The sequence below is a fragment of the Triturus cristatus genome, chromosome 2_1 (genome assembly GCF_964204655.1).
Source record: "Triturus cristatus chromosome 2_1, aTriCri1.1, whole genome shotgun sequence".
NCBI classification, from domain to species: Eukaryota; Metazoa; Chordata; class Amphibia; order Caudata; family Salamandridae; genus Triturus; species Triturus cristatus.
The window spans coordinates 119893913-119918247 of NC_140581.1; the positions used below are offsets into that span (position 1 = coordinate 119893913).

The following is a 24335-nucleotide window of genomic DNA, read 5'->3' on the forward strand; positions in this document are numbered from 1 at the left end:
GCATGCGATGCGGGGAGAGATAAGTCAAATGCAGATAATTCACTTGGACCATACGCAGGCATGAGGATATCGTCAATTCCCTAGGGGCCAAGCAGGCCTCTCTCCAGTCATCGTCAACAAGCTGGACCACCCAGTCCACCCATCTTTGTCAAAGGTAATCAAAGCCATCAGGGGCATGGATAATGAGGGAGTGGTAGGTCGTAGGTATTGCTCCCTTCCCCCGGCATCCCATTGGAAGCTTGGCCTCAGGCTAAACTCAGGGATTTGGGTATCCGGGGAAAAGTGCGTCCGTAGGGCGTGCCGTAGTTGAAGAAAGTAGAAAAACTTTGTGTTAGCCAGAGCTTACTGATCCTTCAATTCCTGAAAGGACAGCTAATTACTTCCTTTGTAAATATCCCCTAGTTACATAATTCCTATTTGGTCCCACTGGGTAAAGCCCTCAAGGTTGAAAAGCTGCTGAAGCCACGTGCCCTGCCATGCGGGGGTTTAATTCGGTCACGCAGCGGTCTCTGCGGAAAAGGCACAAGGCAACTCTCCAGCACTGCACTGCGACTCGAATACATGATGGTGTCATTGGGGCAAATGGCCTCCATATATTAGGCCAAGGAGTCCCTCAAAGCCACAAAAGTGGAGTTCCAACCAGTGGGCAGGATCATCCTACCCTCCGGTAAACCAGTCATTGATGAGCACCAACTGTGCCGCCAGGTAGTACACATAGATGTCGGGCACCCCAAGACCCCTATCAAAGAGCTATTTTTGTGCTGAGTTGAAAGCCACTCTGTGGCGCTTACCAGCCCATATATAAGGTTGTGAGTCTGAAGGTCAGGGACCGAAACCTCCTTTGGGATATAGGATACGGGAAGTTTACCAGGATGTACCTACCATCAGGAGGGGGTCCTTTGCTTTTGACTATATCTACGATTTTGGTTTGTGCTCTACCCCTCTATTTGTCTGTTGAACTTAAATGCTATATTATTTCCTCTTGCCTGGGCATATTTTACTGCTCCTCTATCTTCTCCATTACTTTGCTTATCATTGTTATTGTTTTTTACATGCAACGCTGTTTCCACTTCTGTACATCTGTAAAGCGCTCTGATACACACTTGGGTCATGTCTGCGCTATAAAAAACGTTATATAAATAAATAAATGTACAAGTAGCAAGGGGGAAATAAGATCTTGAAGAGTACGCTACGCCCCATGGGGTTGAGAGGCAAGATATTCCAGCGATGTGGTTCACATTTTTATAACCAGTTGCATCTCCTCTTAGTTGCTATGTCACCTTTTCATGAGCAAGTAGGTGCAGAGACGTTGAAGCCAGTTTTGTTTAGTTGACATTATTTCCTATGGGGTGATATTTTAACTCCCTACTTCCATTTACATTCTATGGCAGTGTGTTATAGTAACCTGTCAGTGGCCATGTGCGGTGTTGGACGTACTCAAAGGTTGAGATGCAGTATACCTATTACTTCTTTCGTGCCTTTTTGGCTGTAGTAACATTGTTTGAATTTACATATCCCTTCCAAAACCCCTCTTTATTCCTTCTCCTGCAACCCATGCTCATTTATGTGTAATTATTCCCCATGTTGCAGCTACTCCCTCTGTCTCACCCACATTTACTACAAGAACGTAGACTTACATGTCCGAAGAGCTGAGCACATGTGGTGGAGAACTCTGCACAGAAAAGGTAGTAGTGGGGGAGGCGAAGGTGTCCACGAGTAGGTCAGTGAATAGAATGTTTTAGTACATGAGTAATACCACTGTGGTATTACTCATGCACTACAAAATATAATACTACTGTGAGCTTACTCACATACTACAAAACGCAGTTTGTGAATGAAGCCCTCTGTTTCAGCACTTCTCAGTTGCAGACTTTTAAAATCTCCCAAAACTCAGCGCTGATGATTACGCTGCATCTGCTGCTGTTCTCACTGCTTACAAGTAATCCTTGACTTTAAGAGGCTAACTCAGTGCTAGGCCCAGCCCAGAAATGAGAAGATTAATGATGTAACAATGGGCCTGATGTACGACCCTATTTTACATGAGCAAAAGGGTTTGCGACCCGTTTGCGCATGCAAAAGTACACAGGGCCATGTACAATGCCTAAATAGCGAGTCGCAATTTATTTGCGACCGCAAAGCCATGTATGATTGTTTTGAGACCGCAATCGCAGTCGCAAAACACTCACAAATTACCACCCTTTTCAAGAGGGTGGTAATGAAGTCGCAAATGGGAAGGGGTCCCCAGGGGACTTCTCCTTTGTGACTGGCCCAAAAATATTTTTAAGGGCAGGCAGTGGCCCCAGGCAACCACAACCTGCCCTAAAAAAATGAAACGAAAATGTTTCATTTTTTTTTATGCATCCCGTTTGGCTGCATTAAAAAATAAATGCTTTATTTAAAAGCAGTCCCAGACATGGAGGTCTGCTGAGCCCAGCAAGCCACCTTCCCTGGGAGTGCGCATCATTCCCAATGGGGTCGCAAATTGCAAGTGTCTCATGAATATTCATGAGCCTCGCAATTTGCGACACCGTTGGGAAACGCAAACAGTGTCTCAGACACTGATGTGCATACCAATTTGCGAGCTGCAAACGGTGAGTCGCAAATGAGACTTTTGGACTTGGCCCTTTTTGCAGGGTCATCCCTGAACTTTTTGCCTTCCTCCTGTATTTTTTCTGACCTGTTGTTGGCTGTTTTATGACTCTGGACACTTTACCACTGCTGATCAGTGAAAAAGTGCATATGCTCTCTATTGTAAATTGATGTATTGATTAGTGACTCCATGATTGAGTTATTTGATTTACTTGTCAGGCCCTAGTACAGTGCACTGTGTGTGCCCAGGGCTTGTAAATCAAATGCTGCTGGTGGGCTTGTAGCACTGGTTGTGCCCCCCACATAAGCAGCTTGTAAAGTGTGTCTCAGGCCTGCCACTGCAGGGCCTGTGTGCAGTCTGAGACTGCCATGTTGACTGACCAAGTGAAACCACTTGCCAGTCCCTAAACCTTCCCTTATCTTCATATCCGACACCCCTAAGGTAGGCCCAAGGGCAGGGTGCATTGTACATATAAGGTAGGACATGCCCTGGTATGTGTGGCATGTCCTAATAGTGAATTACAGTTTTTCACTATTGCAAGGCTATCTGTTCCCCATAGGCCAGAATGGCCAGTTTGATTATTACATCTTATAATCCTAACTGACTAAGGGAAATAGGTAGAAATTCGAGTTTAGTATGCCTGAACTCAGAATGATAAAATATATCTTTTAGTGAAGTTGGTTTTAACATTCTGTGTTTGAAAATACCACTTTTAGAAAGTAGGTATTTTCTTGCTTAACTGTCCAAGCCTGCCTCTGCTAGGTTGTGTATTGTGTGTCTGGTTCTGTGAGTGACAGGGGCTGGGGGATTCCAGGAGAGAGGGTGAGTCGGCACAGGGCTGAATAGAGAGATCTGCATGGAGATGGGTGGGAGGAGCTGCACCTGGGACCTGAATAGGGCTGTGCCTTCCCTCCACAATGCTTACTCCATCTCCTGTGGTGCGTCTGATGTCCCTGGCCTGCACTGTGAAAGGAAAGAAGGAGTCATGTAAACAAAGTGCTCCAGGACTGACCAGAACTGGTTTGGACTAGGCAAAGGCCTCTCTGCCTTCAGAGAACAAAGAGAATAGTAGTATACATATGGGGATCCAGACCCCAAGACTTTAGATCACTTCTGGAACAACAAGAAACCTCTGCCAAGGAGAAGAACCAAAGGAAGCTGTAGGAGTGGACTGCCCCCCCTGCCAGTGTGCTGTGTTGCTGGGTTGACCCACAGTGGTGTCTTCGGTGCCTAGGAGAGGAGAAGAAACTTTTGTGTGTACTTCATCATCTTGCAGAATATTTCTCCAAGGGCTTGAACTTGTGCTTGCCTCCTGCTGAAGTCTCAGGGACAACAGACTTCACCACCAGCTACCACCTGAATTTCCTTGCTGGGAATTTTATCTGCAGAAGCCTGCGTGTTGCTGGGAGCGGGAAGAGTGATGCTACGAGAAGAAGCGTGTCGCCGCCGCAGCTGTAGTCATCGCATTGCCGGGGAAGTGCGCCACCGTCGCATCGCCCAGAAGCGTGCCTTCATCGCAGATGTCTGCTGTTGCATCACCGTAGAAGCGCCTCGCAACCGTGAGGGTCGCCGTCGCATCATCAGAGAAGCATGTAGCAGGGCCTGTCGCGGCTCCAAAGTACAGAGTCGTTGTAAGGCTGCTAGGGCGTATCACATCAACTCAACGTCATCGTATCAAGGGCGCCATCTTATCGCATCGCACCAGATTGTCGCATCAAGGTGCCATCTTGCCGCATCGCATCGGGGCTGCAGCATGAGAATCTACGCATCACCTCCTCTCCGGTAAGGATCAAGACGCATCCCTTACTCTGCGCAAGCATTGAGGCGCTACGCATAGTCTCCCCCAAAGCAAGGAACCGACGCATCTCCAACGCGGCGAGCCTTTTGTTTATTTTGCGTTACACATCAAGGTACTTTTGTGAGAACTGTCTCGCATTTACCAACAACTTGAACTAAGCTAATTCTACCATCTTTAAGTCAATTTTGAGTACAGTATTGTGGATTTGTGTCATTTGTGGTCTTGTGTTAAGTCTATATAAATAATACTTATTTTTATAAAACCTGTGGGGTGTCCATCTGTAGTGTTTTCACTGTATTACTGTATGGGTTCACAAATGCTTAACACACTGCCCATGAGATATGCCTGTCTGCTTGTGACAAGCTACCAAGGGGGTGAGCAGGGGTTATCCAGTAGTGTAATCCCCTTTCCCTGACTTAGAGGCAAGGGTCCCTATTTGGTCAAAGGTACTTACCTCTGCCAACTAGAGACCCCCAGTTCTAACATTGGTGGTCAGCGGTGAGGATTTGGACTTGCATTTGTGACTCATATACAGTAATTTGTCTACACATATCTAGTGAGTGCAGACCAAACGCGACCACATACTTTTTGGTAGACTTTTATTTTCCTTGGACTGGTATTTTTTTTCCTGAGAATTGCCAATTCTTACTGCCATGAGTAGACCAGCATCTGTTGCATCTATGGATTTTGATTTTGAGGAAGAAAGGTTGAATACCTACACTTTGAAACAGCTCAAGCATCTCTGCAAGAAATTGAAAGTTGCTACACCAGGCATTTTTAAAAAGGATGACTACCAAAAGGCCTGAGGGCCTGGTTAGAAGCAAGAAATGCCCCTGAGTCAGTGGTGGAGCAAGCTGGGGATGCAGATGGGCAACTGGGTAGGCCAGTGTTTCCAGCCAGGGAAGGGGTACCGTCCCCACCTGGCAGTAGTGTCTCTTCCAAGGACCTGTCTCCCAGAGAGCTGGAAGACAGGGAGAGAAATAGGATGGACAAGCTGGAGATAGCTAAGCTTAAGAGGGAGCGTCAGAGGGAAACAGAGAATAACAGGTTGTCCTTGGAGAGAATGAGAATGGAACATGAGTTGAGAATGAGAGAGCTTAAGTTCGAGCTCGAGATGCTTGAGGCCATGAGTGCCTAAGCCCAGCAACAAGAAATGTGCGTAGCTCAGAAAGTGAGCTTTGCTGAGTTGGAGGTGGAATCCAGCTCAGATGGTGGCAGCAAAATGTAATCTTCTAGTGCTGAGAGAGTAGTACACACACCCAGAGATGTGACATCTGACTTGGAGGGAGTTAACATACACCTGGAGGCTCAAGGATCTGAGATAGCTCCAGTGGTGCGCTGTGTCCATGAAGTAGAGTGAGGCAATGGCGCAGGGGTTCATGGTCCTAGTGTTGGGAGGGACACTCCACTGACTCTAGATGAGAGGAGCAGGGAGAAGGGTTCCCCCATGGTTGAAGAACTGGTATGTGAATATGGAGACCGCCCAGAAGAGTGTGGGTTGAATGACAGAGACAGTCAGATACTGTCTTGCCAATCTCAGGAGAGTGGTGTGGAGTACGTGTGCGAGGCACTGGATGGTGAGGTGAAGGATAGTTTGGTTAACCCTTGTAGGGGGCTGTGTGATCCAGTTATGGGAGATCATATTGTAAGTCCCTGTTTTCCAGAGCTATGCCAATACCTGTTGGAGAGTGAGTTTTCTGACCCCAGGGAGCTCACATTGGAGGCAGACCTTTTGGTGGAGTCCAGAGGGTCTGAAGAGGCATTGGGGAGTGATCTTAAGAGGAGTGGCTCAGGTATCTTCCAACCCAGTGTGGTGGAAGTGGCTCAGAGTAGCCCAGCTAGGTCCTTTAGAAGTGAGAGGGGTATAGGGCCTCACGTCCTGTCTTTAAGGGGAAGGAGTGAGAATGGGTTATGTCCCGGTAGTGCCCAACCTCAGTCTCAGAGCTTGGATGGCTCTTTAAGGGAACACCAGGTGGGGAGCCTAGTCTGTCCTGATGGGCCGCCCGTTGAGGGGGATCCCCTAGTGTCTGGTGAACTGGGAGTGTCTGTAGGCAGGCCTCCATCCGTTCTGGTGTATGGCAGTCCCACTCCTAAGTGGAGGGTGCAGAAGTCCAGATTGTGGGGTGAGAGGGGAAATGAGTCCCCAGTGGAAGAACCAGTGGGTCAGGGGCCAGCCAGAAGGGCTGAGTCACCAAGGAGTGACCATGGTGTCACCACTTCAGTCCTGGGGCATCTTCACGCACTGTCAGATGGACAGGAGGTTGTGAGTTCTGCACCAGGCACTGTCACACGACCCATTAGTTATGTGTCACCCTCGGGGGGAGGGTATATGTACTCCCCAGGAAGTCCTGGTGCGCCGGGCAAGTGTTCAACCGCAGGGGTTGGTCCCTTGGTTTGGAAGCCAGGTTCAGGAGTTGTCTGACCTGGAGGAAGGGGCAACTGTAATCAGTGTCCTGACCGATGTAGCTCCTAGGGGTACCACTCCAGTTGGGGGGGGGGGTGCAGTGCTCTGGAAGGGGGTGCAGAGGGAGGGAATCCTCGCCTCTGACCCCGGTGCAGCCTGAGGGTTTAGACCCTAGGTTGGAGGGCCAGGTTCAGGGTGTCCCCCCTGACCCGGAAGTCCAGTTGCAGGATAGAACCCCTGAATTGGTGGGCGAATTGTGCAGGACACCTGCTACAGGCACCCTGACAATTCTGGAAGGGGGTGCCTCTCCAGGTGGGAGGGTACAGAGCCCAAAGGAGGCGGTCTGGGTGTGGGAAAGCCCACCCCAGTCTCCTGTCCACCCGCCGGGTACAGGCCCGGGGCCGGTGGGTCAGTGCCAGGATGTCATACCTGACCTGACAGGAGGGAGAGTGGACAAAGGGTGCCAAGCACCTGGGGCTACTGCCCCCCGGTCTATGATGCCACAGAGGTTAGAGAGCCCTGAGAGGTATAAGGCCTGGGTCTCATCACTGAATACTGTCAGTGGCCACTGTGGCTTGCTGTCTGTCTGTTGGGACACACCTGTGAGCAAGCTACGGTTAGGTGCTGCACAGGTGATGTCCACAGGTGAGGAGATGGGTTCCCATAGGTTAGCTTGGTGGGCCCTGAGAGTATGGACAGAGAGATCCAAATGGGTTCAGATTGGCGTAGAACTGGAATATGCCCCTGCAGTTGCGGGCCAGATCCAGGTTCTATCGCCCAAAGCAGGGAAGCCCATCAAGGTAGTGATTGGTCTACCCTGCGTTTTGGCTGGAAGGGGGTTGTGTTGGACTTGGCCCTTTTTGCAGGGTCATCGCTGAACTTTTTGCCTTCCTCCTGCATATTTTCTGACCTGTTGTTGGCTGTTTTATGACTCTGGGCACTTTACCACTGCTGATCAATGATAAAGTGCATATGCTCTCTATTGTCAATTGATATATTGATTAGTGACTCCATGATTGGGTTATTTGATTTACTTGTTAGACCCTAGTACAGTGCACCATGTGTGCCCAGGGCATGTATATAAAATGCTGCTGGTGGGCTTTCAGCACTGGTTGTGCCACCCACAGAAGCAGCTTGTAAAGTGTGTCTCAGGCCTGCCACTGCAGGGCCTGTGTGAAGTCTGTGACTGCCATGTTGACTGACCAAGTGCACCCACTTGCCAGTCCCTAAACCTTCCCTTATCTTCATATCAGACACCCATAAGGTAGGCCCAAGGGCAGGGTGCATGGTAAGAATAAGGTAGGACATGCCCTGGTGTGTATGGCATGTCCTAATAGTGAATTTATGCCATTTTTGTTTTTCACTATTGCAAGGCTACCTGTTCCCCATAGGCCAGAATGGGCAGTTTGATTATTACATCTTAAAATCCTAACTGACTCAGGGAACTAGGTAGACATTCGAATTTAGTATGCCTGAACTCAGAATGATAACATACATCTTTTAGTGAAGTTGGTTTTAACATTCTGTGTTTGAAAATACCACTTGTAGAAAGTAGGTATTTTCTTGCTTAACTGTCCAAGCTTGCCTCTGCTAGGTTGTGTATTGTGTGTCTGGTTCTGTGAGTGACAGGGGCTGGGGGATTCCAGGAGAGAGGTTGAGTCAGCACAGGGCTGAATAGAGAGACTTGCATGTAGATGGGTGTGAGGAGCCGCACCTGGGACCTGAATAGGGCTGTGCCTTCCCTCCACAATGCTGACTCCACCTCCTGTGGTGCGTCTGATGTCCCTGGCCTGCACTGTGAAAGGAAAGTAGGAGTCATGTAAACAAAGTGCTCCAGGACTGACCAGAACTGGTTTGGACTAGGCAAAGGCCTCTCTGCCTTCAGAGAACAAAGAGAATAGTAGTATAAATATGGGGACCCAGACCCCAAGACTTTGGATCACTTCTGGAACAACAAGAAGAAACCTCTGCCAAGGAGAAGAACCAAAGGAAGCTGTAGGAGTGGACTGCCCCCCCCCCTGCCAGTGTGCTTGCCTCCTGCTGAAGTCTCAGGGACAACAGACTTCACCACCAGCTCCCCCCTGAATTTCCTTGCTGGGAATTTTATCTGCAGAAGCCTGCGTGTCGCTGGGAGCTGGAAGCGTGACGCAACGAGAAGAAGCGTGTCGCCGCCGCAGCTGTAGTTATCGCATCACCGGGGAAGCGTGCCGCCGCCACATCTCCCAGAAGCATGCCTTCATCACAGCTGTCTGCTGTCACATCACCGGAGAAGCACGTTGCAACCGCGAGGATCGCCATCGCATCATCGGAGAAGCGTGTCGCAGAGCCTGTCGCGGCTCCAAAGCACAGAGTCGCCGCAAGGCTACCAGGGCGTGTCGCATCGTCTCAACGTCGTCACATCAAGGGCGCCATCTTATCGCATAGAACCGGATTGTCGTATCGCATCGAGGCGCCATCTTGCCGCATCGCAACCGGGCTGCAGCACGAGAATCTACGCATCACCTCCTCTCCGGTAAGGATCATGATGCATCCCCTGCTCTGCGCAAGCATTGAGGCGCGACGCATCATCTCCACCGAAGCAAGGAACCGACGCATCTCCAACGCTGCGAACCTTTTGTTTATTTTGCGTTACGCATCCAGGTACTTTTGTGAGAACTGTGTCGCATTTACCAACAACTTGAACTAAGCTAATTCTACCATCTTTAAGTCAATTTTGAGTACAGTATTGTGGATTTTTGTCGTTTGTGGTCTTGTGTTAAGCCTATATAAAGAATACTTATTTTTATAAAACCTGTGTGGTGTCCATCTGTAGTGTTTTCACTGTATTACTGTAGGTGTTCACAAATGCTTAACACACTGCCTCTGAGATAAGCCTATCTGTTCGTGCCAAGCTACCAAGGGGGTGAGCAGGGGTTATCCAGTAGTGTAATCCCCTTTCCCTGACTCAGAAGCAAGGGTCCCTATTTGGTCAAAGGTACTTACCTCTGCCAACTAGAGTCCCCCAGTTCTAACAGAGATGCAATTTGCGATTCGCAAATTGGCGGGTCGTACATCTGGTCCAATATCTTCTGCCCTGCCAGAGACCACACTGTCTCTTGGACAACCCTAATGTTCACTGTAGGTTTTGAAATGGCACGCGTGACATATTCCAGTGCTGAATGGTGTGCCCAGCCAGCTCACCCTCACCAGCAGATCCTGGCATATTCCTTCATTTGGTTTCTTAATAGTTGCGCTGCCCTCTAGAAATCTGAAATAGTGATACAGCAAGGGGAATTCACATTGCAGGTAAGAGTAATTACTTTCAATTTGATGCAATTATGTGCCAGATCATTGCTCATTGTCTTGTGTCTTGGAACTGTGGTGATACAGTGCATGCAGATGCAATTCTCATTACTGAGCACTGGAAAAAGACCACTTGTATTTGATCTATTCATAAAGGAAGTGATGAGCTGCAAACAGTGCCGTAATAGAACTAAACTCCTTTTTTTTCTTACCCAGGATCAAGGAGGAGTATGTCCCATCACCAACGGAATGGTGTCTGGAAAGGTAATTATCAACCCAGAGTCAAACTCTCAACCAAAACACTATTATCTTTCTTAAATTATGAAGATCACTTGGTGTTCGGACAGTGGACCTGGTTTAGTTGTAAAGTACCGTCCTTGACTACTTGTGACCCCGTTTATCACAAAAAACATGTTACGTTTAGCAAATGATATTGTCTTTCTATGCCTTAAAAGTAAATATGTAAATGTATTTATGGTTTCAATAGTTTTTATTGCCTTTTGAAAAATAAGTACAGAACTCCGGATGGGCTTTCCCGTCTTAACTCCTACCCAACAAATTCCTTCCCAACCTGCCCCTGCCCTCTTGCCCTTCCCTCCACCCCCAGTGACAGTCATTGAGTGCATGTGCTCTGTAAGACCATCCCCGCCCTCTTCCTTTTCAGGCATGTTGCCCTCTGTACTAGTGCCTAGTGGCCAATGTCCAATAAACCCAGAACTTATAATCTTGTCCTATAGTAGATGTAATGACCCGAGTCCCGCGGAGGCGGGAACCAGGACATGGCCTGGAAGCAAAGGCACAAATTGTATCACCTTCTGGCCAGGTGTGGCCAGAGGGCTTCAATAAACGGGCCGGGGTCGCTCTCGACTTCCAGCTCACACTGCGACACTGAGTGTGTGTGTCTTTACTGGTGGCTGCTGTCTGGCCCACTGTTAGTCCCTGCACGCACCCTGTAACACTGGTAATGAGGGTGGTGGCTGTTAAGCACCCTGTCTACACTGCTTGAACCCTGCAACGCCTGGCCTGCCGCTCAGTGCTGGGGACACACCGAGCTACCGACGACCACTCTGGCAGCATGCAGACAGGAAGCGCCACTGCCGATCACCCCACATGCTGCCTGCTGCACTGTGCGACCCACAGTAGCACGACGTCCTGAAGAGTGTGGTGTCAGCGTCAGCAGGAGAAGGTACAGCGGCCTGCATACGCTGCTCACAGTGCCCCCACATATGCGCGTCTTGCCCCCTGCTAGCTGCAAGGCTCCGCGAGCCAGCAACGGCGCTGTGGCCCGCCTAGGACACCACCCACGGGGCAGCTGTCTGCGCTCTGGTCAGGGCCCCCAGTGGCAGCAGGGTGCAGCTGTCTGCATTGCACAAGGCCCACCCACAGGACGCTGCAGAACCCAGAACACGTGGTACTGGGAGAGAAAGGGAAGACATCAGAAGAACACGGCAATAAGAAAAAAAAGGGGATAACACATAAAAAGAGACACTCTTTACCACAGCAGCACGAACTACAGGGGAATGCCCATAAAGGCACCACACCAAAGTGTGCTATCAAAGTATAGAAAAGAAGAGAACAGGACCATATAAGGCAGCATGACTGATGCAGCAGCACAGGCAGCCCCCCCAGCGCAACAGATACAACCAGGGCTACAGGCTGGCCAGCAGCATATCCAGGCCAACACACAGCACACCCAGATCAACTACCACCTTCAGCGAACTGATAGACCCGTCCACGGTGTCTCCAAGGTGGAAAATATGGATCAGCCGCCTAGACAATTATTTCACTGCATCGCGGGAGACAGACGACACAGAGAAAAGGTCCCTACTACTGCATTTTGTGGGTGAGGAGATATACAAGATATTTGCACACCTGCCTAACACAGGAGCCGTGAATGATTACAATGCTGCTGTCAGGGCCCTCAATGCGCATTTCAACCCTCAGTTGAATCCCGATTATGAGAGTTTCAAACTACACCAGGCACTGCAAAGAGAAGGAGAGTCCATGGACACATTCCATGCATGCCTAAGGGAGCTAGCCAGCACATGCATAGACGACCCTTCAAACGCTCATCCTCTGTCAGGCCAGAATCTCATTGGAAGAGATTCTTACAATGGCAAGATCCCATGACTTGTCAGATGCAAGGGCGACAGAAGTGGATATGGCCATCATCCAACTGCCAGAGAAGTCCACAACCATTAAAACAGAACATGCCGACACACCCCGGACCCTGAACAAGGGAAACCGAGGACGGTGGCCTGCAAGAAGCCCAGCAGGTTCAAGATGCGGATACTGCAGAAGGGAGGAACACCCGCAGGAAGAATGCCCAGCTCAAGGAAGGATATGCTCCAAATGTGGCACCCCCAACCATTTCGTAGTTGCGTGCAGAGGTGGTCCGAGGAGCAGAGGAGCACGAGGAAGGAGACTACCCTTGAAGGAAGTGAGACAACTGGCACTGGAAGAACCTAAAAATGCGAAGACAGCAAAGACCCTGTCATGGCAACGGTACCTAGAAGACTCGTCCACGGAGGAAGAAGGTGAATGCTACCTTATCTCTTTCGCCAGCGACCTAAAAGGGAGGAGACGGCCACAACCCATGTGCGTCATGGACGTCGCTGGGTCCTGTCACTGCACTAATTGATACAGGGGCATCCGTGAATGTCATGGGGAACGACAGTACAAACAAATCCAGCCCAAACCCCTGCTGATTCCTTCACATGTCAAGATCCTCACCTACTGCAGCCAAACACCACTCCCCTGAAAGGCAAGATAATTGTTCCAGTAGGATCAGAAGGTCAAGAAGTCACAATGATGTTCCAAATAGTAGACAGAGAAGCCGACACGCTAGTAGGTAGCCCCATGACCAAAGATCTTGGCCTCATCACGTTCGCCCAAACCGTCAAGGTGCTGCAAACAGAAGACATCCTGAAGTTGTTCCCCCAGCTGTTCAAAGCACTATGGTGCATGAAGAGGCTGCCCGTCAAATTACATATCAACAAGGCAGTGAAGCCAATAGCACTGTGTCACAGACGCATACCATTTCCCCTACGACCACTAGTAGAGCAGGAACTACACAGTCTGGAACAACAAGGAGTGATTGCAAAAGTTACTGGGCCGACCCCGTGGGTCTCGCCCATGGTGCTAGCCGAGAAGCCAAAACAACACGGGAAGCTGACACTATGCATTGTTAGGCCCCCTGGGAGTACTAAATATAAGTGATGACATCCTGATACATTCGGCAACCATCAAAGAACACCACTGATACCTCTGACCTATGTTGCAGTGGCTTTCTGACTCCATAGAGACAAATGCTCATTCTTCCAAAACACAATTGAATTCTTCGGGAATGTCTTCAGCCAAGATGGCATCCAAGTTGACCTCCGGAAATCTCATGGCATCCAGCAAGCTCCGGCCCGACCACAGCATCGGAAGTACGCAGCTTCCTCGGAATGGCCACGTACTGTGGGCGGTTTATACCCAATCTTGCTACAATCGCAGAGCCCTCACGAAGAAAGATGCTGCGTGTAGATGGGGCCATGAAGAAGATGGAGCATTCCAGAGAGTGAAGGAAGCATTATTCAGCAGGACCACCATGGTGTATTTCGACGACGCCCGAATGACTGAACTCCTGGTGGATGCCAGCCCGGTGGGTCTCGGAGCGCTCCTAACACAGGAAACTGAACCAGGCAAATGGGCGCCCCTTGCTTTCACGAGTAAAGCCCTTACCCCGACCAAAGCACGCTACTCTCAAATCGAGAGAAAAGCGCTTGCAATCAAATGGGCATGCAACCACTTCCATCCGTACATCAGCGGCCATTCTGAGTCGTGACCGACCATCAGCCACTACTTCCCTTATTCAAAGGTACAGCTCCTCATCCCCGCTAAGGATTGAACGGTGGGTCAAACAAATGCAACATTACCATATGGAATTAGTATACAGCCCGGGAGCGAAAAACCCCGCAGATTTCCTCTCAAGGCATCCACCCAGTCAGGGGCAAGAAGACAACAATCAAGACCAGACGACAGAAGAATACGTTGACATGATCTCACAGTGGGCATGTCCCTGCTCCCTCGCCATTGAAGAGATAAAAGCAGCGACCACCGAAGACCCAGTTCTAAGCAAAGTGATGGCCTCCCTGCAGAAAGGATCTTGGGACGACTTTCTACGTGATGCTAGCAAGTGGGGCGTACAAGAGAGAGAGCGCCTATTGAAACTGTGGAGGGTGCAAGATGAGCTGAGGGCAGCAGCAGAAGATCTAGTGTTGCGAGGATCCCGAATCGTCATTCCGACGAGCCTTCAAGAAAGAGCGACAGCCCTCGCCCACAATGGGCACCAAGGGACAATGCGATTGAAGTCGCGCATGAGAGAGAAGGTATAGTTTTCAGGGCTAGAGACAGCCATGGACGACCTGGTCAGAAACTGTCGGCTCTGTCAGCTCACTAGCAGCCAGGAATCCCCAGCTCCTGTAATCACGGAAGCGCCACCACACCCTGGTCACAAGTCAGCCTCGACTTTGGGAGCTTCCCGGACAGGAGAATAACAGCTGTGATCATTGACAGCTATTCCAAGTATGCTCTAGTGGAAGTGATCGCGTCCACTGCCTTCACACATTTACATCCCGTCTTGGAAAAGACATTTGTACTTTTTGGTTTACCCCACAAATTGAAAACTGACAACTGCCCTCCCTTTCAGGGAGGAGAGTTCAAAGAGCTGCTCACGTTACTAGGGGTACGCCATCGTCGCATCACGCCACAATGGCCACGAGCCAACGGTGAAGTTGAGCGCTTCATGAGGACACTAAACAAGATCCTACTAATCGCAGTGGCCGAACAAGCTGACCCCGAAACAGCGCTAAAACGCTTCTTTCGAGAATACCACAGCACCCTGCACTGCACAACTCAGAGATCTCCGTGGTCCTTAATGCTTGCGGGACATCACAGGGACACCATCCCTATGGCCAAAGCCTGGTCCCCGGAGCCCTATGAATCAAACAACACCTAGGTTCATCGCAAAAGGAATAACAACCACGCCAGTCAACAGTGGGGAGCCAAGACTCTCATCATCATGCCAGGAAGCTTTGTGCTGGTGTGGAATCAGCGCAGTGGGGGGAAGATCAAGACAGCCTATGAAGCAGGGTTGTGGACTGTCCTAAGAGTGAACGACACTGCGATTACTGCCCAAAAGGGTACAGACATAATAACCAGAAATGTCTCCTGGTTCAAGGGGATGCCACCATCTCGTCGAGATGAAGATGAGTCCAGTTATGTCAGACACGAAGAAGAGGCTGCTGGTGAAATGTCATCCATCCCCACTGGAGATCATAGTGCGACAAACTCTTCCCAACCATCTGCCACGACCATCAACCCAAGCGCTGGCACAGTCATGCCATCTCCACAGAGTCTGCGGTAAAGCCATGGGAGGTATAACTTGAGACTAATCGCTCTCCCCCCCTCCCCCCCCTCTCCCCCAGAGGAACTGCACTCCTGGTTTTGTTGATCATACATTTGGAGCACTGTGCAGGACCTCAGTACAAAAGCTCTTGGTTCCTCCCTTTTTGTAGCATTACGTACGGCGGCTCAGCCGTGGAACCTTAGCCCTTGTTGGCTAGCGGAAATTTACCGCTTTTTTGACCTTCCCTTTTTCTCGACATTCACGATCATGGAACAATACCAGGGACTATCCTTTGATGACGACCTTGTGTCTGAACTACTAAGAACACCTTCCCTGCTAGATGCAGATGGAGCCATGGCCTCCACCAGCCAGGGCAACGATTGGAACAGCATCACCAACATGAAACGTCAATTGATGAAAATCATCATGCACGGGGCGATCATGACCGAGTATCTACGTGCCAATATAGCCCCAAATGGGCTTATTGTATCAAATATGCCAAGAATTTTTTTAGATGATAAGCAATTCAAGGAGGAATGGTCCCTAGTTGCCTGGAAGTGCACTAGGGACTGGTTGATATTGATTATAAAGACAACAAAACGTCTGGCTGACAATTTAAATATTCAGATTACCATTGCAGAAGGAGCACTGAAAGCTACAATAACCATCGCGGCCTTCAAAGCCAAACTAGCGGAAATTAACAGTGAAATTGCTGAAAATAAGGATTTCCTAATGCGGCAAAAAATTACAAAGCTTCAGAAAGATATTGGGCGTTTCAATAAAGAAAAAATCTACCCCTACTTAAAGGATGATTTCCAACAAGCACAAAGTGATTACTCGTCAGATGATAGTATGAGTTCCCGTCGAAGAACTACTTCCAACAGCAGCAACTCGAGCACAGACAGCTGGAGAGGCCAACAACACTACCAGCAACATGGTCCGCCTAACCCACAGTATACCTATACGATGCCCCCTTTTCCAGGTCCACATATGTAGCAACCTCCTGGTTTCCAACAGGGACCACTACCTCCATTTAACCCCTTCATTCCACAACCTTTTTTAGGCAGAGGCAGGGGCAGAGGAAGAAGAAGAGGGGGCTACAATCAGCAAAAACAGGTTCACTGGCAGGACCAAACAGACCTAGGCCCGATGGAGCTCAGGAGTCACAGAAGCAAGAAAAACTGATAGTGAATCTATCAGATCGGCAACTGAATCAGACAGAGGAACAAGTCCTTATCAAGGGGCTTGGATTCGTACCCACACCACGGCCTGATGATTTCAGGACTCACTGTGAAATCCATGACCTTTTTCGAAAAATCCGTCTGAGAAGCTTCTTTAAAGACCAAAACTCATCTCCTCAGGTTGACACAGGCATGCGGAAACGTTCCATTTTTACGCCCACCTCTGCCATGGTACCGCCAGAAAATCTGGCCTTCGAAAAAGCAGTCATCAAATACATTAGTGCTATGAAAGTGAAAAAAACCTTCCATAATAATTCCCGCCTGGAAAATCTGGCAATAACTAATCTCAGCAATGATACGACGATCACCATTAAAGAGGCAGACAAGGGGGAGCTATAGTCATTATGTCCACCTCAGACTATAGAACAGAATGCCTAAGACAACTCAGTGACACACGGTACTACGCCCAAATCAAAGAAGATCCCACTAAGAAACTGATCATTACAATAAGAACTCTAGTGACTAGGCTGGATATCGAAAAATGAATCAGAATTCCTTATGAACAACAATCCCCGTATACCGTATTTTTATACATTACCCAAAATCCACAAAGGTGTCCTACCTCCACCGGGGAGGCCTCTTGTGTCAGGAATCAACTCTGCTCTGGAATCTCTTTCACGGTTCTGTGACCATTTTTTACGCCCCTTGGTACAAAAGACTCCAACCTTCCTACTCGACACCAGGGATGTCCTCAACATCATTAAACAGTTCAATGAAACTGGCACCAGTGTGGACGCACTGATAAGCCTGGACGTAGAGGCCCTCTATACTAACATCCCCCAGAGGGCTACCCTGGAGGTTGTGGAATAAGTACTCCGAGCACAAACATGGGATTCGCCCACACCCATTTCTTTTATTATGGAGTGTGCAGAGATTGCCCTGACTAAGAATTACTTCCAATTCGAAGACCTTATTTACCATCAAGTCCAGGGCACTTCGATGGGGAGCACCTTTGCTCCCAGCCTGGCATGCCTCTATATGGCGCATTTTGAAGCCAATTACATCTTTGCTGAGACCAATATCTATAAGGAGAACGTCACCCTTTGGCGACGGTATATTGATGACATTCTCATATTCTGGAAAGGGGATCTGAACTCCATCCCCCTTTTCGTGTCCTGGGTTAACAGTCTTAACTCCTATCTACGTTTCACGGCCAATTCATCAGTCCATGAACTTTCCTTTTTGGATCTGCTCATTTCCAATACTCCGACAGGCCTGAACACTAAAACCTACAAAAAACCTACAGATAGCCATAGTCCACTACTTTTTAGTAGTTTCCATCCCAAGGCTTTACGCGATAACTTGCCATACGGACAATACCTAAGACTTCGACGCAACTGCAGTACGTTGGAGGATTTCAAAACACAGGCACATGAACTCACAAGCCATTTAACAAGGAGAGAATACCCGATGGCTATCACACAAACGGCCTACAAGAGAGCACGGAATACTAGCAGGGACACCCTCCTGACTTCTACGGAAAAAACAAAAACTGATCAAATAACGTGTGTAACCACTTTCACACCAGAATCCAACTATATCCAAAAAATCATCAAAAAACATTGGAATTTGCTGTCGGTAGGAGACTGGCAAACCCCCAAGCCCAGATTTGCATTCAAAAGGACTAACAATTTGAAAAGCCTTCTTATCAGTACCAGACCTAGACAACCACCACCGTCTAACCAGCGACTGTGGGGCCTACCACCTATGACAGGCCATTACCCATGTGGGCAATGTACCGCATGCGCTCTCACAAAAGCAAGTAGGAACATCAAACTTTGGGAATCTCGCAACAAAAAATCCATACGAACTGCAATACACGCAACTGCATTTACTTAATCCAATGCCCATGCGACCTCATGTATGTGGGCATGACGACACGTCCAGTCAAGATCAGAATCTCTGAACACCGGAGCAACATCAGGTGCAAAAAAGTAAACACCAAAATGTGCACGCATTTTCTGGAGAAGAACCATACGGCCAATGACCTGACGTGGACAATTTTGCAAGCCTTCCCTGTGATCAGTAAGGATGCCCTTTTCAGAAAAGAACAACAATGGATCTTTAAAATCTCGAGCCATACAACCGGCCTCAATGATGATATACCATGGGCAACACTGAATAATACATGATCCACCCCACGGACACTCTTTATACCAGATGGTTACAACATCGATGTTGTGTGCCCCTGGACCGCTCACAGGTGGTGCTCTTCATCCCATCAGATGACACCTTACATGTTGCAATGACAGACACTGACATCGTTACTTCTAACTTATGTGGCCATACCCACTGGTCCGCATTTACTCTTATGCACCTGTATCTTGAGTAATTCTCTTAATTTTCCTTGTCCTACAATAATTAGGACTTTTATTTACTCAATTGCATTGCATTCCTACACATCCCGGGTTACACTAAAACCGCGTCTACCCTAATCATCTCAATAGACGCCCGCCCGAATTCTTTAATTTAATACCTCATGAATTACATCACATTGCACGTGATTATTCGATCAGATACTCGCCCTTGAACACCCCCTGTGGTAACATCATTATTTTACGCTTCCTTTACCGCGTTGTCCTCTCAATAAAGTTTCTTGGGTTGACATTCATCCCCAAGATGGCCGACCAAGTATACGGTCTAGTCTTTTCTTCCTTTTTGCGTGCGAGCACTTCCTTTATTTTGAACACACCTTCGTTGCCTCACTACGGAAGCCAAAGCCTCAGTAGGAGCACGGCTGCATGCACGCCCAACTTTCGTGAGTACAGTCCTCTACATGCCGGTTGTTGACATGCCTCCTCCGGTATTTGCGGGGAAATTAACGCTTTCTTGTACTTTATTTAGGGCGAGCTAATTCCGGGTTTATTGGCGAACCCATACAGCAATATCTGTATCCCAGGGGGTGAGTCTTCCCCTTGTGGAGTCCCTCTCACTCGTAGCCATTGGCACTGGGAGTATTACGCACTTAATGTTTTCATGGCTCCATTACGACTTGAGAAGCCACACGCGACCCGAGATCTGGGGGCGGCGGCTTTGTATGCATTATGCTCGTAACTTTTGCATCTCACGTTACCCCGCTAATGAAGTAGCCCATAGACCTGGGGGCGGCAGTTTTCAATGCACTCTGCCCGCTACTTGCTCTGCCACTAATCGCGGTCTCACGCCACTCATTACGTCGCTAATGAAGTAGTCCACAGCACTTGGCATGTATGGTGTTGTATTTTGTAGTTGGTAGTCCATAGTTCCCATCTCCAGCACTACGAACTCCAGTAGAGTAGTCTTCTAGATGGATAGCCATGGTAGCACTAATTTAGCCATGATAGCATGAATCTCACTATTGGACGGTTGCCCACCTTAGCCACCCAGTAAGCACCTATGACGAGAGCTGAATTTGTTCCTTGTGTTGTCCTGTTTTCGTCTCTCTCTTTTTCTTCTAGGTCTCGAAACAGTGGGTCCACTCCCCTTTGGGACCCAATGGACTCTCTTTGGTGATGTACTAATTTTACTGTCACCCACTATGTAGTAGAGATTATTTTTTTGAGCACTCTCTCACTTGGTCCTGAAGAATTGCCAACGACCCATTTTGGGCATAGGGCAAGAAACATGTCGACCTTTCTACTTTCCTGGGGAGCATCATAATCCCCTTGGGGTTCACCTATTTTAATTAGGCTGGTATACCACCAGAATAAAATTGTTCCTTGATTGGCAATACCATACCTATTTTAACCCACCACACCACCACTCACTACACTTGTTGCACCTACCCCCACGCACCCATACGGCTGTCTCTAAAAAGATCTCCGAAACAGAGCCCCTTCGCGGGAGTCCGTCGGGCATTGCAGCGCCAGCACGATGAGGAGCACAGCACTATGATGAAGCATGACACCTTGCTAGGTGGGTGAGGGCATTCTATAGAGACTAATCGCTCTCCCCCCCCTCTCTCCCAGAGGAACTGCACTCCTGGTTTTGTTAGGTATAACTTGAGACCACACACCCCTCCCAGTGGGAGGCTCCAAGACTTTATCTGTTGACTTGGCAATTTTGTTTTGAACACTAACTTTGGGAGGGATGTAATGACCCCGTGTCCCACGGAGGCGGGACCCGGGACATGGTCCAGAAGCAAAGCCACATATTGTATTACCTTCTGGCCAGAGGTGGCCAGAGGGCTTAAATAAACGGGCCGAGGTCGCTCGTGACTTCCGGCTCACACTGCGACACTGAGTGTGTGTGTCTTTACTGGCGGCCGGTGTTGGGCCCACTGTTAGTCCCTCCACGCACCCTGTACCAGTAGAGACCTCGGTTGTCCTCATTTAGATAACGTAACCCTGAGTCCCACATTTTGTTAAAGCAAGTCGCGTCTCCTCTTAGCTCATATTCCACCTTTTCATGAGCGAGGAGGTGCCAGAGATGTTGGAGCCAATTTTGTTTGGTTAACATTACTTCCTATGGGGTGTTATTTTAACTGCCTACTTCCATTATCTTCTATAGGAGAGTGTTACAGTAACCTGTGAGTGTCCATGTTTGATGTTGGACATACTCAAAGGCAGAGCGGAGTATATTTACAACTGTTTTGCGACGTCTTTGGCTGTGGTAACAATGTTTGCATTTGTCTATCCCTCTTTAAACCCCTATTTATTCCCACTCCCATTTATGCGTAAGTAATCCGCATTTTACAGCTATTCCCGTCTCACCCACATTTACTACAAAAACATAAACCTACTTGTCTGGAGAGCTCCACACATGTGGTGGAGAACTCTGCTTGGAAAAGATAGTGGAGGCTGAGGCCCAGGATCAAGCAGGAGGAGTTTGTCCCATCACCAACGGAAGGGTGGTTGGAAAGGTAATTATCAACCCAAAGTCACACTCCCAGCCAAAACACTATTAGCTTTCTTAAATTAGAATGATTACTTGGTGTTCTGACAGTAGACCTGGTTTAGTTGTAAAGTGCTGTCCTTGGATACTTGTGATGTAGTTTATCACAAAAACATGTTACATTTAGCAAATTTCATTGTCTTTCCATGCCCTAAATGTAAATATATTTAAGATTTCAATATTTTTTATTGTGTTTTGAAAAATAAGTACAGAACGTCAATCGGGCTTTCCTGTTTTAACTTATAACCAACAAACACCTTCCCAACCTGACCCTCCACCCTCTTGCCCTTCCCTCCACCCCTGTGACAGTCATTGAGTGCATGAGTTCTGTAAGACCATGTTCCAACCCATCTTACTTTTCAGGCATATTTCCCTCTGAACTAGCGCCTAGGGGGCCAATGTTAAATAAGCCCAGAGCTCGTAATCTTGTAGGACAGTAGACGCCTCTACTATCCTCGTTTGGATAATGTAACCCTGACCCAACATTTTGTTAACAGGTTGCGTCTCCTCTTAGTTGGTTTGCCACCTTTTTATGAGCGAGGAGGTGCCGGAGACTTAAGAGACAGCTTTGTTTATTTAACAATACTTCCTATGGGGTGTTATTTTAACTCCCTACTTCCATGATGTTCTATGGCAGTGTGTGTTGCAGTAACCTGTGAGTAGTGAGTTCTGGTGCTGGACGTACTCCAAGGCTGAGCTGGAGTATATTTATTACTGTCTTGTGACATATTTGTCTGTAGTAATAATAGGGGGGGATTCTCGATAGGGCTCTGGGGTCGTGCCCCTCGGAAATTCCAACACATTTACATTAAAAAAAATATTAAATAGATCGATTTATTGAGAAATACTATTGCATCTCTAAACAAATTGATGTATTTACGCCTGGGCTGTCTGTCCTAGGCTGCCTACCCCGCCTCACTCTGAAGCAGGAGACGGAAGCCAGTCAGTAAATCAACTTTCTGCACTGTGACGCACAGTCCAGGGCTTACCGTTTTAAAGCCCATCAATGCCATTGTGGTCTATGGTGGTATCCACTGTAGGCCAATGATACTATTAGCATCATGGTTTTGGAGTCGGAGTCTTCATCCATGCGTGATGCCAGATGTTCATCACTCCCACCCTTTCCCTTTCTTCACACTTAGGAGTGGATGCAAGCATGTGTGATCTGGTACGTTGCCCTTGTAATGGTGTTAGAATGCTATTCATGTGTTATGTATTTTATGTTGAGACCCCTCGTCATGCTAGCCTCCCTCACAGTGACACCTCACGTCTGGCTGCAGATTCCTGGCCCCTTTAGAAGTTGAGCTGCTGAATTTGGTCCCCACAAAATTGATTCAAAAGATGAGCAAGGTTCTTGTTCTCTTGCGAAGTTGATCTAAATATCCGAATCAGATGGAAAGCCTGAATTAAGAGCTTCAGTAAAGTCAATTATCTGTAGTATGGTGTTAAATCGGGCCCGGTCTTCATGACCTTAACATTAATGCCAAACACATGGATTGATTAACAAACAAAGGGGCTTATTTACAAGCACAGTGTGCCACCAGAGCGTCACTTTTTTGGACGCACCAGCGGCGCAGTGTGCCTGCCCATATTTACAAGGCCACGTAAAGCCACCCTGCCTGGCTTGTCATGGCCTTGTAAATATGGCCCCCTTTCAAGCATTACTCTGCGTGAAAAGGGTGTTTCATGGGTGTTGCTGTGGGTGTTCCCATGCAACATTCATGGAACCTGATGCATTCCCAGATTTACAAGTTTTCGTAAACCTGGGAATGCATCAGATTCCAGAGGGGTAAGGGAGGCGCACCTGGTTTTTCCTTTTTCTACATTTGCTGAATTCTGTAGCACACATTGAAAGAGGAAAACACCTCTTGTGATGGCAGCGTCTATGTTTAAGGAATGGCTCCTGAGAGCAGCTGACGTTGTGGCACCTGAAAAACTGGTGACGGTCAAGAGACTAAAGCTTTCGTCATCTTGGTACAGCTTTGAGCTGAAAGGTTTAAAAGTAAATTGCAGGAGAGCGGAGCGTCTTTGGAGACTAGATTATAGTAAAGAGAAGAAAACAATCTATAATCTTGACCTCCTACAGTATAAGGACGCAATCATTGCTGCAAAAGTGACTATTCTATACAACCAAGATCGAGGAAGCCGGTAATTCCACTAAGGAACTTTTTAAAACTGTCACACTTTTGTTGTCTAAATCTCACCAGGCAAATGTGTTCCAACCAGACCAAGGTATGTGTAATAGATTGGCTACATATTTCCAGAACAAGGTCCAAGTAATCTATGACGACCTCTTGGATACCCGATCGGGCCCTGACAAGCCAGATCAACCACTGGATGAAGCTGGAATAAAGCACTCTAGAGTAGGAAGCTTCCCAGCAATTACAAACGAGGAGGTATGTAAACTTCTCGTCTCTATAAAATCTGGCTCACCCAAAGACCCTTGTCCCCCTACGATTATGCATCTGGCCGCAAGGAGAATTGGAGCTGAACTGACTCCTTTAATCAATCAAGTGTTGGAATCAGGCAGCTACCCAGTCTGTTGGAAGAAAGCAATGATTAGGCCTATCCTGAAAAAACCCACCCTAGATCCCTCTGAGCCCAAGAACTATCGCCCGATAGCTGGACTACCCATAGCAGCTAAAATCCCGGAGAAGTCGGTGAATAAGGTACTGACTGAGTACCTGGACACCAACAACCTGCTGGATTCTACTCAGCATGGCTTTCGGTCATACCACTCTACAGAATCTGCTCTG

General features: G+C 48.2%; 1 protein-coding gene across 6 annotated transcripts in view; it reads left to right on the forward strand.

Annotated features, from left to right (window-relative positions):
* The window catches only part of LOC146863859 (uncharacterized), a 617506-nt gene that overhangs the window by 186962 nt on the left and 406209 nt on the right, over positions 1-24335 (forward strand). For all 6 annotated transcript variants that reach the window (XM_085628521.1, XM_085628550.1, XM_085628559.1 and 3 more), the window contains one exon: positions 10291-10338. In XM_085628521.1, the coding sequence (XP_085484647.1) occupies positions 10291-10338 (48 nt within the window). The remainder of the gene's footprint in view (positions 1-10290; positions 10339-24335) is intronic.